The sequence below is a fragment of the Lepisma saccharinum genome, chromosome 17, assembly GCF_977018435.1.
Source record: "Lepisma saccharinum chromosome 17, izLepSacc3.1, whole genome shotgun sequence".
Classification (NCBI taxonomy): domain Eukaryota; kingdom Metazoa; phylum Arthropoda; class Insecta; order Zygentoma; family Lepismatidae; genus Lepisma; species Lepisma saccharinum.
Window position 1 is genome coordinate 20903376 of NC_139245.1, and position 19688 is coordinate 20923063.

The 19688-nt window shown below is 37.3% G+C and overlaps 1 protein-coding gene across 2 annotated transcripts in view; it reads left to right on the forward strand.

Annotated features, from left to right (window-relative positions):
* Window positions 1-19688, forward strand: part of LOC146001570 (tyrosine-protein kinase transmembrane receptor Ror-like) — a 223903-nt gene that overhangs the window by 181243 nt on the left and 22972 nt on the right. For both annotated transcript variants that reach the window (XM_083139056.1, XM_083139057.1), the window contains exons 4-5: window positions 3275-3448; window positions 4227-4407. In XM_083139056.1, coding sequence (XP_082995182.1) covers window positions 3275-3448; window positions 4227-4407 — 355 coding nt within the window. The remainder of the gene's footprint in view (window positions 1-3274; window positions 3449-4226; window positions 4408-19688) is intronic.

A 19688-nucleotide genomic window follows, 5' to 3' on the forward strand; every position in this document is an offset into this window, starting at 1 on the left:
TAGTTTTATTTTTGTTCTACAACACTTCAGGTGTTTATTCAAAACCAATATTTACATTGTCATATGTTCCGAAAACACATCAACTCAGTCTCTTGTCTAAGCATTTACCGTCAAAATGACAACACGAGAAGTTCTGGATAGGTGTTAGTTCTGTGCTTTTTGCACAAAATGTGTTGACATATTAGCAACCAGTCGCGGAGAAACAGGGTGTAGTACTCCCATAAAGCCATCAATTTACATCGTATCCCCTGGAAATTTGTCTGACAAGTGCCAATAGCTACAGTTGGCAGTAGCGAATGGTGGTCTGGCTCTACGGGTGTGCACTTCAGTGTCGCGTCCAAAAGAAGTGTTGTACCACCCCTGTCAAATACTCGCTCCCGTTTTTGCGTACATAATGATGCTAAATGTATTGGCAACCCAAGTCTTGATCATCTTTCGCTGAAAATGAGGCTATGACAGAGTTATATTTCATGATTTTTTTTTAACACGGATTTTTTACAAATTTTAAAGGTTTCGTAAATTTTCCCGCCAATCACGAGAAGAGCGATGTTATTGTGCAGTATGTAATTCAGAATTCGATAACCTGGCTAAATCACTCAAAACATAGAAATACCGATCTGCAATATCAAAATATTTCGTAAAAACTTCCACCAAAGAAGCCGATCCAACTACCACATGGAGAAAATCGTTTGTAATCTATCTAGCTGTTGTTTATTTCTAATGACAGACTGATCGAACCAAGCAAATCAAGCGAAATCAAGAGAATAATAAATCTTAAAGAAAATTACTGTACTCACTCAGTCCAAACTGCAGTGCTTCGTACTTCAGATTTTTTCCTTCCCTTCCGCCGTATCCATATATTCTGCACTTGCTACTTCTAGCTAACTTCCCTCCAAAAATTCAACAATGTTAAATATTAAGTCTCTGCTTTCGCTATGTACAGTTTCCCTATTCATCATGAAATCAAACACATTGCATTGAAACAGGAACGACCTTTTGACAGCGCTAAACAATTTTGCAACGCAGTAACAGGCACACAATGCAAAACAGCTAACTGATTGATGTACATACGCTCCCTCCGCGTGGGTTGATAATTCGGCTACTGCGCCACAGGGACCGTACATTTTACCCAAGATGCACTAAGCAAAGGCAATACCAGGCATGTTTAAAACACCTGTTTTGCTTTCAGTCGCCCTCCTCCCCTTCCCCATCTTTCTTGCCCCTGCCATGCTCGGAACAGGATGAGAGGGACAATATACATTCGAAATTTCCCTTTTCTAAAACAAATTCCTCAATTTTCAATTATGTATGGGTTCCCTCGACTCCGTCACACTGTCTCGAATGCTTTGCAACACTACATTTGCTAACACACCGTCAGAGGAACGAAACTCGCATAGTGCGAGCGCGCCTCGGTCTACGCGGGTTGATATCACTGATCGCACGCTTCTTCACCACCTCTCTTGGTGAAGCGGAGTGGGAACACTTGATGCTTCGAAAGAGATCCGAATTCAATGAATAAGTATAATAATAATGATTTGTATTATAGATTTATGTGGGTGTGCACGTGCAAATAGGCATAAGTTGGTACGATTTTAGTCGAATAAAGTTTTATTTTCACCCACATTGTCTTCAAAATAACGCATTTCTCGAAAAATATACATCGTACGAAAAAATGGCCTGCATGAAAAATATACACACTGCTCGAAGGGTACCGACTAAAAGTTTCATTTTTTTTGCGTAGAATTTTATTCTGCAATAAAAAAGTGGGCTTCCATTTGAAAAAAAAATGATGTCCGTTTCACCAACAGTAACGTCATCAACGACATAACCGATAACACCTTACGGCCCCCTTTTTTTACATACGGCATTTTTCATAGGATGTGTAGTTTTCAAGATATTTCTATTTTTTCATTACAAAGGACCACCCTGTATATCAATGATTTGTAAAAATAGAAAAAGAATTGAGCTTTGGAATCTGTAATATGTAATAGAAATTAATGAAAAGGAAAAAAATAACTTTTTTTCACCTTTCAGGCCAAATATTTTATATTTTCTGATACTTTTACAATTACTTAGAAATTATTAGAACCAATCAACAACACGATGCAATTTCATTGTCAATTAATTTGTTATTACAAAATGAAAGTTCACGATTAACTCGATGTAACATGTATTGTCTGGCTCTTATTTTCGTTCAATTGTAGCCTTTTTCCTGCATATATTTTTTTCCGTTCGAACTGCATCTCCTCGTAGCCAACGGCCATACTGGTTGCTAGGTGATCGGGAAGTCAAGGGTTGGATCCTCATCCCACGGCACTCGACCCAACACTTTTCGGTATTGATTGCACTGAATGTATGAAGTGGACTTGAAGTAAACAAAAATTGTTTGTCTACAGATATTCTTTCGAGAACGAAACACTTCCAAACCCATTCGTGTTGAAAGTTACCGGCAGTGTTTAAAGTTAACTTTAGCAGTAAAGAGTTATTTGGTTCAATACTCTAAAGAGGCATAATTTGGTTGGGGGGAGGTATACTGTGTAAAACTATAGATTCCGTCTGCGAAGGATTTTCCACAGGAATAGGGGGGAAGGTTTACGTATAGTTTTTTTAGTAGTCAGCTCATCTTTTCTTGCCTTTGAAGTTCTTATTTTATAGAACACAGGGTCAAAGGGGAGGGTTTATGACCCCACCAACCCCCATTGGGCACGTCACTGGGTACAGTCAGCCAGGCAGAAGGTGTTAATGTTACACGCGTGAACTTGTATTTGAAACTGCATTTTAGTTAACATGTTCATAATGTTCACTGGGAGAATACACTTTAGAACACTATAACTTGTCTATAGCAAAGTCAGCTTGTGCAACTTGGAGCTAACATGTATAATTTCACTTATATCTAAATATACGTGTTGCAATAAAAAGAACAAACCAAAAGCATTGTCTGGCCGTCCTTACACAACTACATGTTCCACAGAGAGTCTCCGTCATTGTTCACTACGTACTCCATACGGTCAATGATCCGTGCGACCATGGCAACACACTGATATGAAGTTGCGCAGGTCTTGAAGGGCACGTGGTACCGGGTCAAACACTGTTCGTTTACCATGCACCACAGACAAGCGCCACACACGGTGAGCTCACACAGAAAAAGATTTACATTAGCAGCGTTATCCTCGTAATATACAAATATAATCTATGTTTTCATTTACATGTCAAAAGTTAATTTATTCTCTTTCATTAAATTTAATACGTGATTTATTTTTCTTCCTAATTTCAGCTGGGCCTCACCTTATCATCAGACAGAAGCTCAACCTTCAATGCAGTGCTCATTGGTCTTTTTGCAACGGCTATTCTAGCGTTCTTAGTTCTTACTGCCATCTGTTGGTGGAAGAGGAAAGTTATCAACAAATACCTTTCAAGAGCTGGGCGCAATAGAAAAGCCTCGTCTAGTGTAAGTATTTTAAGCAAGTTGTAGCTTCTTTCTAGTAATGGAATTAAAAGAGAGCAAGGATTTTTAAGAAGTTATTCTTAGTACAAGCCACTACAGTGCTGTATTTATTGCTGTCTTACGCGTATTATTTTTTTCTTTCGATGAAAAGAAAAAGGTGTGAGAAATTTAGGAAAGCAAATTTCATTACTCATAACTAAGTTTCATATTTTAATCAATATAGAAATCCATTAAACATTATCATTCTATGTTTATTCACTGAGGGTAGTGAGGCAAATCTCAGGGGGGCACAGCCCTCGTCACATCGAAAGTTGTATCACAGATAAAGGTATATACCCCTTATCTGTGGTTGTACGTTCCGGACTAATAATCCGAGGAAGTTGGCCATTACTTGTTTAATCAATCGGGTTTTACTATTAATTTGATTGATTAAATGTTCTGACGAATCGAGAAGGTCTAATATACACTGTCTCGGGAATCCGTGGAGCAAGGGAACGAAAACGTGTCTCTGCGCAGGTTGTGGCTCGAGAGGGCTCGACCAATGAACGCGTGAGAGGGGAAGTGAGTGTGTGGAGGGGCAACGTGGCTGCAGCAGCGCGCACTGCTTTGCTCCGCCCATTCTATTTCTCCCCTTCTCTACCGTTAGGCGCGACTTTGACCCACAGGTTCTCGAGACAGAATGCTTATCTCCTTAACTCCACATGTGCGCTGCATGTGGCAACATAGTGCACAGCGTAATCGTAGTTCCAACTTTTCCAAAAGGCTCTTCTTTCCATTGCAGCCGTCCCCGGTGAGCCTGACGAAGGGCCTTCTGCTGGCTGATCGCTACACGCCGAACCCCCAGTACTCCTGCCCCACCCCCGAACTGGTGTCAGGGTGCATCGCCGTCCCAGTGCTCTCCCGAGATAGGCTCGTCTTCCAGCACGAGATCGGGGAAGGATGCTTCGGGAAAGTCTACAAAGGTAAGAGCGCGTTTGAATTTGTCCTCAGTCTTGTTAATCCGTTAACATGAAATTTCACACTCAGAAGGCACAATTTCCCTTTCCTTCTGAAAAATTCCAACCCTTTACCACCCGTATATTATTTACTTTGCTTTATTTTCTATATTAATAATAATAGTATATTGAACCTGTCACACGAATAACATTGTATCCAACGAAAACCGAATTCCACACAAGCAGCAAAACAATCGGGCATGTTGCTTTCTATAATACGTTTTTCCTCAGATAGGAGAAGTTCTACTATGCAGAAAAGTATTCCATTTCTTCATGAAAACTCACTACTATATTCCCAAAATCAAAAACACTACTTTCTTTTCCAAGTCTCTGTCGTCTCTGGTGACAAAAATTTTGGTTACAACGTTGTCGGTTGACCGATTCAATTCAAATTATAAATACAGGATAGACGATATCCGTGGCAGAATGCTTAGCACAGCGCGCTACGACACCAGAAGTTCCGAGTCAGAATCCCGGGTTGGTCATGGATGCTGCTTGTGAAGGTCTCTTCAACAATTTCATCAAGTCATCACACATTTGGCGATTAGCCAATAGTGGAAGAAAAAGAATGTAAAATAAATAAACCAATTCATTTCATCAATCGAAAATCAATCTATAAGTACAGGAAAGTAGCACGTTTGACCTTTTTAGCATAATTCCAAAATATCGGGGGGGGGGGGGGAGATTATCGTTGGCCGAGAGCGTTAAGTTGTCGACTTTCGATCTCGCCACAAACTTCTCCGGGTTCGAGTATCGGCCTGGTCGTGGACGTTCTTTGTAAGTGTCTCTTGTAAAGTTCGTCTGACGTATAACAAATATACAAATAAAATTCCTAAATGCATATGAATTTGTCTGAATATTACAAATACATATAATAGAACGTGTGTCATAGTCAGGACTTTACAGGTAACTGGGCGACTATTTTTTTGAGAGGGTGGGCAATCATGGATATATAAACTGGTGCGCATCGATTTGTAAACTTAAGGGTTGCAAACTGTCGGCTCAGGGTGGGTGATGCTGTGTCAATTATCTTCTGCATTCTCTATTTAACTAGTTTGCTCTATTGATAGGTTATGTTTTGAGGTGTAGAATATTGCAGTTAATGTGTAAAAATGTGTATCTTTCTCGTAGTGACTGGGTGGGCGTGTGTGTGTATGAAAGTTTTCTATGGAAGTTACAAAGGCGATTTAAAAATATAAGTAAGGCGATGATAAATGAGAGTAGATATGAAAGGTGGCTTTCGAACAGTAACTTTTTGTTAAGTTTCGATAACACAAATGTAAATAAAAGTACGTAGTTTTGATTAGCTTAATAGCGTTGCCCATTGAATTTCAGCTTCTCTGTGGGACTCCAAATGTGCTGCTATTACAAGTTAATAACAGTTATTAATGTACTCAGCTGTGCTGTTTCGCTAATTGGAAGCGCCACCGCAGTCGCAGATGCCATATTCATCCTAATCACATGGAATGTTTAATTTTGCATTAAACCTACATGGGCTCATGACTCATTACGATCATCCAACCTGCCACAGTAATCCTCGTTTTTAATTGTGTCTAAATTGCATGCTGCAGGTTTCATTGGACAATAATATTAATAGAACGAATTGCTTGCACACATACACATGCATACATACATACACACTAAATACCCGTATCGAATGTTCGAACAGGATAATATTTCTGCAAACCATTTCAATCTTTGTTTCCTTCGATAAAATGTGGGATGTGTGTCACGCAGCTTCGTAGCTAGATATTTTGGCGCCCTAGGCAGGATTGTGGTGGCTATTGAAAAATATCCGATAACTTTTATGTTGGAGGTGTAAACTGATGATGGCCTCTGAGCAGATTAACTCACATTACACAATCATCTTTCGCTCGGGGTAATCTGATTTGTACTTCCTGCGCTGCAAGCCGATACGTCTAATACAGCCATCAGATAATTCCCAAGGAGCGTAACTTTATTCGAACATGTTACCATGAATCCTTATAGGTGTGTTTCACCTACGTCACAAACTGTTGCATTGTGGGACCAAGCAGCCATGATTGTGGCGGGTTCTTGTAAACATTCGGAATTCAAGCGGGCAGGCGGGAGATTTGAATCTTGTTTACAATGGTATACTTTGTGCAATATTAGGTTGTTTAGGTCTAACAGGCATTCACGTTTATCCTAGAATTGTCCGAGAAAGAACAGAAGGTGCAATCCACGGCACAGAATTTTCCGATTGATGATTAGAATACGCCGTCATGGCGTGCCAACATTAATGAACAAAACAAACAGTACAGAGCGGTGGGGCGAACATTTCTCTTCAAGTTCATATATCACATTTCTCTGTGACTTTTAGTACAAATGGATTGAACTTGTGTTTTTTATCATACTTGCAAGTAGCGTTTCCTTATTATTGTTTTGTTTGGTAGAAAGGTGTTGATAAGTTTGACGATAAAAATGATAACATTCAAAGTTAAATTCATCTTGATAATTGCACGCTTGTAATTGATTATTTATATTTCATTCATTAACACAAATTGTTATTAATTGTTATCCTATTCATGAGAAAAGGTGTCGGTAATAGGTTTTGCCTACTGTCAGAAAAAAAGCACTGCTTGGTTAAAACATGTTAATGATATCAAAGTATCTCAAATTGATTGATTTATTTGGTTTATTTTACTTCGCTTTTCTGCTATATTTGGTTAGTCGTTAAGATCAGTCATGCCAAGGCCGAGATTCGAATCTGGCATCGTAGTGCGTTGTGCTAACCGCTCCGTCACTGAGGCCTGCATATCCCAAATCGTTAAAGGAAGGAGTGAAATTACTCTTTTTGAACAACTTAAGATTTCAAATTACTGCGCTTGAACAAACGTTAAAAGGAAACATAGAATATCGTGTCATTCTATAGAATGAAGGGATCTGAACCAGTTAATTGATGGGGTGATGTAAACTACTCATCATTCATCCTCTTGATGAGACCACTCGTCATTGACATGACGAGTTATTGCTTGGCATGCGAAAGGTACAAATTACACAAAGGAATTAAACTACTGAAAATACAATGGTCACTCGTTGGATTTTGTGAACCGTTGAACCTGTATCATGGCTGGGTGTAGGATAATTACCTGTCTAACTGAAGTCTCTGAGCTGAATGAAAATAGCGAAGTCCTCTGTAAGCTTCTGTCTAATGCTGACCAAAGCGTGCTTCCACTATCGACCTCCTGCCTTACTGACCAACTCTCTCAACCAACTCAATTCCCAAAGTCCAGCCACTTCCCAGCTTGTCTCACCTCTATATCCCCTGACCATCGAGCTCTTCCTCGATGCCGAATCGCCGAATCGTGTTTATTATAATTGCTACCATGCAAACCGCTGACACCATAACCAGAAGTGTTACCTGTTCCTGAATGCTCAGGAGGTTTGCATGGCACAACACAATGCATTGTAAACATGCCTAAGAGGCTTGAGACAGCTGAGAAAAACAAGTGAATGCCCTGGTCAACATGAAGCGTTCAGAGAGACTTAATAAAATAAACATACAATCTTAGGGATTGATACGTTCGCGCCTCCTAGGAAAAATTTTCTCCTTTGAAAATTTAAAAGTCAAATCGCAAAGCTTGACATGACTCAGGTTCGCCAATTCCATATATTTTCTTAAAAAACCAAATATACAAAAGAAATCCACCAAAACATAACTTTCCCTTGTTTGCCGTATCCTGAAGGAAAAAAAATTTTATTCCCTAAACTTTATAATGAATAATACCCTTAATACTAACAAATTCGTATGTTTATACGACGTAAAAAACAATAATATATACTATTATAGGACTAGAAATCACAAAAGTTCGTGTCGTTAAGCGAAAAAACTCTTAATGTATCACATGTGCGTGTACGTAATGTGTATTATGTATAATTGCTCATCAACCTGCTCCTAGTCAAGAGTCTGTGATGCCTCGCCACGCGGTAACGACTCTGTGTCTCCCGCGAGGCCAACGGCTGGAGCGTCTTGCAAGATTGAACGGAATTCACAATGTTTGTTTATATTGCCACTCAATATAGACTCTTCAAATAGATAAAAAAAACCTTAAAAAGTGCACAAGTAAGTACACGTAAGTAAGCATGTAAAACATTGTCACATCTCACTGTTTTGTCCGTGTGAAAACCTGATCATATCAAAGTGCGTATGTTTTACGAACTACGTAGCCACTGCACTCCTAAAATCGTTGAATATATGAACTTGCACGGCTGTGTTGCACATTCCAAGGTAGTATTATACAATATTCAATGCATATAGTGAGTTACACTGAAAACTGTCGCTGGTAAAAACTTAATTATAGCGTTAAATTTTCTCTTCTACATTAAACTGTACACTGTATACATATATATGGCTTGGTGAATACCTTTGTATGACTGCACACAAAATTTAATAATCTTTCAAGTGACAAAACTATGTGCTTGAGTTAAATATCAAATAAATGTTCTGCGAACAAATGTGTCGCTTTCAATATTCCATGTTGGTGAGAAGAAAAAAAAATATATATATCACACTAATAACTGCATGCAATAAACATATGCATAAAATATTGGCACTAAAGCATGCTTTCTAAAATGTTCGAAAGTGCTGTAATTATGTTTTTTATTGCTTACATGTCCGTTTATTATTCAAAGTGCAAAATTTCATCGTAAAAAAAAAAATTATGCACTAATTGCACTGGTCAATTGACACCACTGGTGCTTGTCGCTTCCTTGTAGTATACTGTAAACTTGAATGCATATAAAACTGGTTCTCATGCATGGCACAAAACTGAAGATGTGTATAAGGGCTATGGAAAAGTATTGTTTCCCATAATGCATGTTAAATGACCAAATAGATACACATGATAGAAGCTCGCATGTGTATATGTAGAAACACTGTAGCACAATTCTGTAATTATTGTTTGTGACCAGAACTGCTGTTTGTAGAATGTATGTTTTCTCTGCTTCCTCTTCTTTCTGGATTGCTTGTCGTCTTGACTGCATTGGGGCAATGTAAAAAATGTGGTAAATTACCCGTAGAACTTGGGAGATGGGGAAAAGTTGTTGTTTGAACTGCAAACAGTGTGGAGGGAAATTTTATCTAGCTCCATCATTAGTTGTCGTTGATAGTGTATAGTCCGCTATACTGGGAAATGTATGGTTGACTACATTCTTCCTGTAAAAGGTAGTCTCCGTGTAGTAATTAGAAATGTCTGCATGTCTCCGTCAAATTGGTGGTGACGAGTCTCTTCTTGAAATAGTACTTAAAATGTCTGCATGTCTCCCTCGTAGAATGATACTCAGTCTTTCAGCCTGGTAATAATAGACTGCCTGCGGATGTCCGTCATGAAAAATGCCCATGGATGGTGTAGGCATTGCTTGTCCATGGTGCTCCGTATAGACAGGTTAGGTTAAAAGGAAAAATTATGACAAAGAAAGGAAATTGCAATAGGATGGGAATATATAATTCAAGTATGCATGTACACAAAACCAACTCATTTCCACTGCCTTTTCTTTAAAATCAAATTAAATTGTCTCATCAAAATAAAATATGATTAAAATAAATTGATAAAATAATTGCCATAACTCTTTGAAAATAAATAAGGAAAAATTTAAATAAAATATCCAACTGTAATTAAAATATTAATGTCCATGATTAATGTGTTGCCTTAACCTATTAATTATTACTGCGCTGCTCTAAATGAATCTGTTTCGCAAGCTGATGATGCTTATAAAAATAATATCCTAAGGTTGTGGTTAATAACACATTCCAAATAACAAAAACTAATATAGACATGGGCAAAGGGTTAATTCCTGAAATGAGATGTTCTTACTAATTGATTGATTAAGTTGTTTTAAAGCAAGTTCAAGCGAAGTCCATTGGGGAATAGTGAAATCAGATAAATTCTTGGGGATATTAGGTAGTAACTCAATTTCTTGCATTTTGACTTGTTCGAAAGCTAAAATTCTTGTGTGTAAAATTTGTTGATCCACAATAATTTGCGAAAAATCCTGATAATTAAAAAATAGAGATTCCCCTTCGTTAAGCTGAATTGATATGTGCGTGTTCAAATTATTATTCAAATTCTGAATAACAATAAATTGACCTGAGCCTGATATTAAAATACCATTACGTGTCCTAATAAACTGGAATAATTTATTGTCAGTAATAGATTTCACTTCAAAATTACAAAATGTAAAATTAATAAACAAAGTAAGTGTTGCAAGCATGTTCTAAATTCTGTTGAAAATTATAAAATAAATTATTATGTTGTGAACCCTTAACATAAATATATAAAATTTGTGTTGCACAAAGCAAGCTGTTAGTATCTAAAAGGTTGCTTTGGCAAGCCTCTAATGGCCTCCTAATAAACGTTAGGCCGGTGCAATTCACCGTGGTTCAATATAATGCAATATAAAACAAAATTTCAGTAAATGCTACTTCTGAGTTTCGTTGAAACTCCAGGTGGTAACAAAATACAGCATTAGGAAATTAAAAACGTGATATTCAAATTTTAAACACAATAAGGATAATAAAAACTTTCTCAATTCCAAATTTTCTTTAAACAAAAGAAATTTAACCACTCAAGACTTCTTGAGTCCGCCGTATACCTCAAATCACTTGGTCGTGTAAACAGACCCGCCGCGGAAAAGTATACTTGACCCATATAAGAATGGTGTGTCAATCCCTTAGGTATGTTTAAACAAAATAGATAGAAAATAGTTATGCTATATATTACAATATAAATACAAATTAATAGTTATTACCTACTGTACTAACATTAACACGAAGTTAATCAGTAAGAAGTAATGAATTTATTGCTGCATTGTCAAATAAGGTGCAAATTGGGTAAATGAGCTAAATTTCCTAATAATAAATATTAATAATAATAATAAATTCTCAAATTATAACATTTGTGGTAAACCACACTGTTTAAATTTGGAAAGGCTAACGATTCCATGGCGACTTTTGCTGCACATACCTGTGCCAATCACCAAGGCTTAGCCTGGCATGTTGCTAATAATCTTAATCACTCTAAGTGCATAAAGTGCTAAAATTGCCCTTTTGTAGAAATTTCCCTGATTTTATCAAAATTTCGTTTATCTCTGTCCTGATTTTAATGAAAAAAAGTACGTCGATTTCCCAAAAAACGTACATACTATAAATATCTCTATGAAAAACGGTAAAATTTTGCGAGAAAAACGCAAAAAATTCGTCTTGTTGTTCCTTTTGTAAATTATTGGTCGTGATTAGTCTGAAGTGCATAAATGCGACGTTTTTACGGAAAAAATTATCTATATAGAACAAAATATCCCTAACATTGTTTACATGAACTTCTATCGTAAAAATCAAATTCTGATGGCTATATGCGTAACTAAACTGATGCCCTAAAATTGTAATGGACAACCGCCACTGATGCGAAAAAAAAAATTAAAATCCTATGGTAAGTGTTTTCTAGCTTCCAGCGTGTTCAAAGTACTCGGAAGAGAGCTTCCGTGCGGAGAAAGGAATTCGCTGACAAAGTTCTTGCAAAGTTGCATTTTTGGTCGCTGGACGCAACTGAAAATTTCTCTATGGCGAAAACGAGAGCTCTGGCAAGTTCGCTGCCGTGATCGGCGACTTCGGGGAAGTTCGGGTTCCGTTCGGGAGGTGGAGGGGAAAAATTCGCTGCTTCGGGCAGCGGGCATAGGAACGGAGAAAGAAAATGCAAGGCGATGGTTCGCTGATACATTGAATGACGCGTAACTGTTTACAAAACTTTAAATTACTACGAACAAAGTCTAGTAAGCGCTGCGGGAGTTCGAAATAAAGTCAAGGACTTTGAAATGACGTAATAAATTGGATGGAAAGAAAAAAAAACTTCGTTGCGTTTGCGAGAGTGTGTTACTTGAACACTTCCGTGCTCGTAATAACAACAGTTGGGAAGCTGTTAGCAAACTAAATGACTAATAAACCTTGCATAAGGTACAATTAAACGTAAAAAATGAATCATACTTAAAATTTGAATCGTAATTAATATAAAATTCTAGGCGAACATGAAGTCGTAAAAAAAATATGGTCTGTAAACGATACAACAGGTTCGGGAACCTGAAAATTTGGCTTACTTTCTGCTTTTAAAGTAACACTTGAAACTTTCTCGACTTTTACTGGTGCCTGATTCGCAAATGACTCTTTAATTTTTACAACTGGCTGAACACAGTGTGAAATAGGCAATTCACTTTCCATTCTGCGACTGTTTTGATCAAAATTAGGACCCTTGCTTACGGCAAATTTCTGAACTCTATCTTTAACGAACAAAATATTCTTCGGCAAATCTATACTGTCGTCTTTAGTGACTAAACTATTTCTGGATACATCTTGAACTTCTTCTTGTACAATATGTGGAATAAAAACAGTTGGAGGAAAGGGCGGGGGAATTGGCGGGTGACTCGTTTTTAATGGTACCACTTCAACAATTGGTGCAATATCGTCGTAAATCTGCTCAATGGGCGGTGAATCATTATTAAGTTTGCTTAACGGTAATTCGTTGGTACACTCATGGTCATAAGTAATAGAATTCTTGCGTTGACATTGAAAATAACAGATTATGAAAATTATAAAAATACTAATAATAAATGTTGTTAATAATAAAATTGTAATTATATTATAAGGATAGTCAAAGGACTTGTTCAACAGATAAATAAAATTAGAAGCTTTTACGTATGGAAGAAATCCGTTTAAAAATAACTAAAATCGCAATGATTTTCATGTTGCTTAGGCAATCAAAACAAACAGTTCTTCAAAGCTAATACGTACTTTAAGCCTGCCTAGTCTAATTAGTAAATATTTTAACTCAATTTTTAATTAGTTCTGACTCTAGTCTCAAATTATCTGCGTGATTTATTTATTTAATATAATTTATTTATTCTCTAAATTTATTAGCACTGTTTAACTTATGTTATTTTAAATTTTACTGCAAACTTATCTTATTTTAATTTCAGGTGTTAACGTTATATTTAAATACTTAAAATTAAACGAACTGTACTAAGGTACAAGGTAAGAAAAAATTTGAGACTGATTTACTCCTGACTACCTGAAATAAAATAATAATTATTATTTATGCGAACTTTAAATGCATTAAAATACTAACATCACTAAAACTTGAAGAATCTTTAATTCTCTCTACTCATTCTAAAATATGCTTAGCATATTGTTGTGGCAAAGCTTTAAACTAAAACCGTTGTGGTTTAATCATAATCATTCTGCGATGGCAGAATGGATTTCCAGGATTATCGGTAGCTATCCAATATCCGAAGGAAAATACTTGTAACTGGAGCGCAAAAAATCTTGACGTCGACGTCTACATATTCATATAATATAAATATTCTCATAACTGGCGCTTAAAAATAAACTTTGCTAATATAATCATATACCTTCTTCTGAAGAGTAACTATAAAATTAAAGTGATGTATTCGCTGAGCTAGTATTATTACATACTGCAAAAAAAACTTTTGTGCCTAAAGCACATTATTAAATAATAAGTCTGCTTTTAATCTTTAATATTATTAGTGCTATTTTATTATAAATTATTATTATGTCACGCGAGTGGATTTGATATATTAGACCTGTTTCACTTTAATAAATGCCGTAACTTGGAGCAAACTTGCAATATTTATATTTAAGATTTTTAAAACAATCTGCATTTTAAAGTTTTTAACATTCGAAGCTACAACGTGCTAAGGATAAATATTCAACTGTCAAACGAAACAATGTTTCGGACAGGAAAAAAAATATAAATATATACTAACAAAAAAAATCTCGTTAATATGTGAGAAACGTCCACGCCGTGTAATGCTCTCATAATTCTCTTCTAGTTATTCAAAAATAAGTTGGCTGTGCCTAACTTTGCTTAAAGCATATAAGTATATGTATATCTGTGTACGGATTCATTCTCGTCACTACTGCTTACCTGTGAACGGACATCTCTCGTCACTGCAGCCTAATTATACATCTATTACTTCTCAACTAGAACTTTTAATTAATCGGGCGGTTTATACCCTAAATCACGGTACGCCACTCTAACTATATACGCCTGGCGTAATAGCGGACATAATTGTACAGCGTGTCGAGGAATATAATTGGCGTTTTGTTTCTTTTCATATTAACATGAATTAAAAATTTTCAGGCAATGTATGCGTAAGTTAAGGTAACGTAAGGCAAGTGACTATCTCGTATAAACTTCACTATCTCCTTAATCTAAGCTCCCTTCATGAGGTGCTAGGAGACTTCAGTCATTAAGAATATAAATGAGTGGTCCTCGGGGCCTTATTCGTTCCCAAAACTATATATGTATAAAAATGTAATATCCTCGTTGCAATAATCTTAGCAGTTATAGTTCAAGCATTCTAAATCATTTACAAGTTACGGTCAGTTTTAAACCAAATTTAAATTAAACTTTTAAGGAATCTCAATTAATAATAATAACAAAAACAAAATATTAACTCTAACAAGCATACTCTGTGCCATGATTCGTTAAAATGCACCATAGTGCTGATTGACTCTGACTCGGTGGCACTAATTTATTGTCCTCATTCATAAATAACTTTAAAATCCACTTTTAATCCACGTTGTTAATTAATTAAAATATTAAGGGTAAAATCGTTTACTGTTCACTGTAGCTTACTTCATCCTCATAACCAACGTTGTAATAATTTTCGTATTCAAGATTATGTAAAAAAAAATCTAAAATCACTGTCAATGCAAGAAATCTTCAAATCTAAATGCCTTTTCCTTATTCCTTATATAAAATTCTAGATGGTAAAATTTTCCCAGGTGGTAATTTGTCGTAGCCATGGTACCGGGTTCGTGAGTGAACCACAGAGCTACCAGGAGCAGATTGATAAGGAATCGTCCACGGACGTCCCTGGGCTGGCCACATTTTTTGATGAAATGGGCCTCCCTAAAATCCGACATCGAACCTTCCGCCACGCGGAATGCCGGATGCCCCTGATACAAAAGCGCCAGCCCGACGCGGGTAACCGCGACGGAGCTAGGGCGCAGGTTCCTCCGCATTCTACATTTCGCTGATTACCGACCCAAACTTGAAGTCGATAAATTTAATCGAATTCATCCTCATGTTAGACTAAACATCTATCATGGCATATAAATTCTTCTCCCCCCAATTAATGCAAAAACTTTAAGCCCTATGTATTTTCAAAAATAATTTTGGCAAGGACATACCAAAAAAACTAAACTAATGAGCAAAATTTTGGGGTGGGATTTGACCATGTGTCAATATTTGGGGTGGGGTTGAATCCTAAACTGGTTAACAAACTTTTTTCTCATCGCATTTCCGAAAAAATGCATGAGAAGCCCTAGCAAATCCACCACGTGTCAAGCTTAGGGGTGGGAAATAATTCTAAACTGGTTACAAAAACTAATCTTTCAATTTTCATTTAGTTCATGAAGAAATAAATGAAAATCCCAGCACCTCGACCACGTGTCATTCTATAGAATGAAGGGATCTGAACCAGTTAATTGATGGGGTGATGTAAACTACTCATCATTCATCCTCTTGATGAGACCACTCGTCATTGACATGACGAGTTATTGCTTGGCATGCGAAAGGTACAAATTACACAAAGGAATTAAACTACTGAAAATACAATGGTCACTCGTTGGATTTTGTGAACCGTTGAACCTGTATCATGGCTGGGTGTAGGATAATTACCTGTCTAACTGAAGTCTCTGAGCTGAATGAAAATAGCGAAGTCCTCTGTAAGCTTCTGTCTAATGCTGACCAAAGCGTGCTTCCACTATCGACCTCCTGCCTTGCTGACCACCTCTCTCAACCAACTCAATTCCCAAAGTCCAGCCACTTCCCAGCTTGTCTCACCTCTATATCCCCTGGCCATCGAGCTCTTCCTCGATGCCGAATCGCCGAATCGTGTTTATTATAATTGCTACCATGCAAACCGCTGACACCATAACCAGAAGTGTTACCTGTTCCTGAATGCTCAGGAGGTTTGCATGGCACAACACAATGCATTGTAAACATGCCTAAGAGGCTTGAGACAGCTGAGAAAAACAAGTGAATGCCCTGGTCAACATGAAGCGTTCAGAGAGACTTAATAAAATAAACATACAATCTTAGGGATTGATACGATATAATGGCTGAGTCTTTGAATTTTCAGTTAATCTGTACTCAAGGTGGACTTTCTCCCACCCCGAGCGGGAAACATGGTTACTTACTAGATGTAAATATTGCAAGCAGAATCCGAACCACTAATAAATACGAAAACAAACTGATTCCATGTAGCTGGTTCAAGTAAATAAACACAGGTGAACTAGAGTTCGCCTTTTCGTTGCATTTTCTGCAATGTTACCTACATTTTACACAGTACTAACAACAAACGTGCATTTGGTGCAGGTGTACCGAACGCTGTGTGGTGGGTATTTCCTTCCAGACGACAAACAGCTTTGCCGCAAACATGGCGGTGGTGCGAATTCTGACGTCACATGAAACCCACCTATTTGGAAATTGCCGATAAAAAAAATGTGTTCTATAAATTCGCAGTAAAATAGAGGTTGAGATCCCGTCTAGTTCGCTACACATTTTGACATTTGGTGTAGTGCAGATGCATCCCAGTGTCACGTTGGTGTACAGAAATTATGTTCAACCACGTAGATTGATTTGCTTTATTTTACTTCGCTTTTTGTGCCACTTTTGGCTAATTTCCGAAGATGGGGATGAGTGATAATGTGATGAAATTAATGAATGGACACTCACAAATATCCATGCCCAGGTCGGGATTCGAACCCGGAACCTCTGGCGTCGTAGCTCGACGTGATAACCACTCTACCACAAGTAGACTCATAGAGGTGTTCAAGTTGTGTGAGTGTGAAAGTTGTTACTTTCAACGTTCATTTGATTGGTTAGCACGTATAACCTGACCATACACGAACACTGCACATTTGCCCAGAATGTAGTGCAACACCAATTGAATTAGGTTGACGGATCAGTGTTGCACTTTGTATCCAACTTAGTCACGTGAGTGCATAGAGAGTCAAAAAGAGCAGCGAACTAGAAGGTTGTATCATTGTGTTTGTCCCATCATGCATTTCATCACGCCTGACCTAAGATGTAGAAGGACACTCAGTGGCCAATGGCCATTGTCATCCTGTTCTCCTGAAGTACGCTGAGGAACACGTGCAGATTATCGTAATCTAGCAACTGGTAATGGAATTACCTGTTCGACACAACTTTTATCCTTTTAAAAGGGACGAGGCAAGTCTACTAGCTACTCGGGAATTAAGCCTTTCCAAATGTCTGTTGCATGAGTTCTCGCTAGTTTTGAAGAACAGATTCACATGCTTCTCTTGCCTTTAAAGCCCTGTAAGATGCTTCACCGACCTTAACTGGAAAAGGCCCACGGATCGTAAAGTTCCGAGTTCGAAATTTGGATCTGCTTTCTTGTGCTTGATTCGAACGATAAAGTTACACTCTTTCCATTCATTTTTCCTTACAAATACTTCCTCCTTTCCATATTTAATAGGTTAATAGGTTCAAAGGCGCTGTAAAAAGTTTTCAGCCATGCATCAAAAGCACGGTTGGACGCACTACCGGGTTCCTTCCGTCATAGATAAAAGTTGGATTTCTTCCTCTTAGTTTCCATGGATACCGTCTGTTGCCTAGGTATCATGATTTACTTTCGCTGGAGACAGACATTGAATGTCTGATTGAAATCTAGGCTCTGTTTTCAAAGACCCGATGACGATTGAATAACAAGAAGAGCTCAACAGAATAGGGATTACCTGGTCTGCGAACAAGACAAACAGAAAATAGATTTTCCTAACGAAAATCAAACTGTGCATACTTCAAGATCCTTTGCAAATTCTGCTCTTTGTGGATGCACTGATTTATTGAATAAGATACTTGAACACGTGAATAGGAAGGATTCTTAGGTTGTTTGGGTGATTTAACTATCGGCACTTATTTAAGCCGCTCGGTTAAATGTTATCATTGGTGAAAGTAAATGAAGGAAGGAGAGCCATGCAAAACTTGACAGATTCCATAATTGAACAAGTCTTCACTCTGACACTGAAGAAAATGCCTTCATTTCGTTATTCATCTCCTGAAATTCTTTCTTCGGTTATTCCTTTTTGCACTCAGATAAAGTAATCGGGACTGAATCTACTTACATTTCAAAATGGCCACTGAAATTAGCTCCCAGCAAGGACAGAACCCAGAACCTTTGACTACGAGGTAATAGCAGATGAAATAGAAATTTCTACACATTGCAAAAGCAAATAGAGTTCCCTGATGCTAGAATTCCACAAAACCGAACTACCAAATGTGTGTGTTAACATAGCAGAACACGTTAGTTTTTGTGCAGAGTATTGTTTTTACAGTTTTGCCATCTGCTAATTCCAACTATTAGAGGAAAAGGCCCCCTTTTTATTTTGTCATTTTTTAAGGAAAAAAATTAAAATATCAAGCACCTGCCTTTAAAATGCATGTCTATGAAATATATACTTAAACGTAATAGCATGCTAAAGTATAGAAGGTCTCCATTCTTTTTTTTAAAAAAAAAGCAATTTCCAAAAAATGGTAAAATGATGTATTTCAAAATTGTGGTCTAACTATGGGCTACTATTGGCAATATCACAAAAAGCAATTAAAATTTTAAAAACAGTCATTTATTACTAAAACATTATAAAATTCATATTTATGAATAATCTGTTGTTTTGAAAATCACGCGGAATGGGAAAAATCGAAATTAAGAAAAACATCCAAATATTTGTTGGAAATATGATCTCAGCATTAGACCTCATGTCATAGCCCATATTTAGACCATCACGCTATTTCTCTTCTTCAATTTATTTCCGCTCTCTGTAAGCCCACATTTGTTTTATGTACCGTTAATATCATAACCTATACAAAGCAGATGACAATTCAGAAAACGCTGAGTTAAAACATAGCTGCAAAAAGTTTCCGGAGGTCGCAATTCTATAACAGAGTCCAAGGCCGAAACCAGCCACCACTTTCTCTTGCGAATTGGTGCCGCAACCTTTGTCCTTGACAGATAACCAGTTCCCATAGCCCCTGCCAGGCTGCAGCACCCGGGAGCGCTGATTACTCCAAAACCCATATTTAAACCTTCGCCCATATTTAGACCTTCTCCTCTAATTATCCTATTTGCTCGATTATTCCGCTATTAAGACCTATTGAAATTCTATACAGATGTGATGTAAGAAAGATCACATC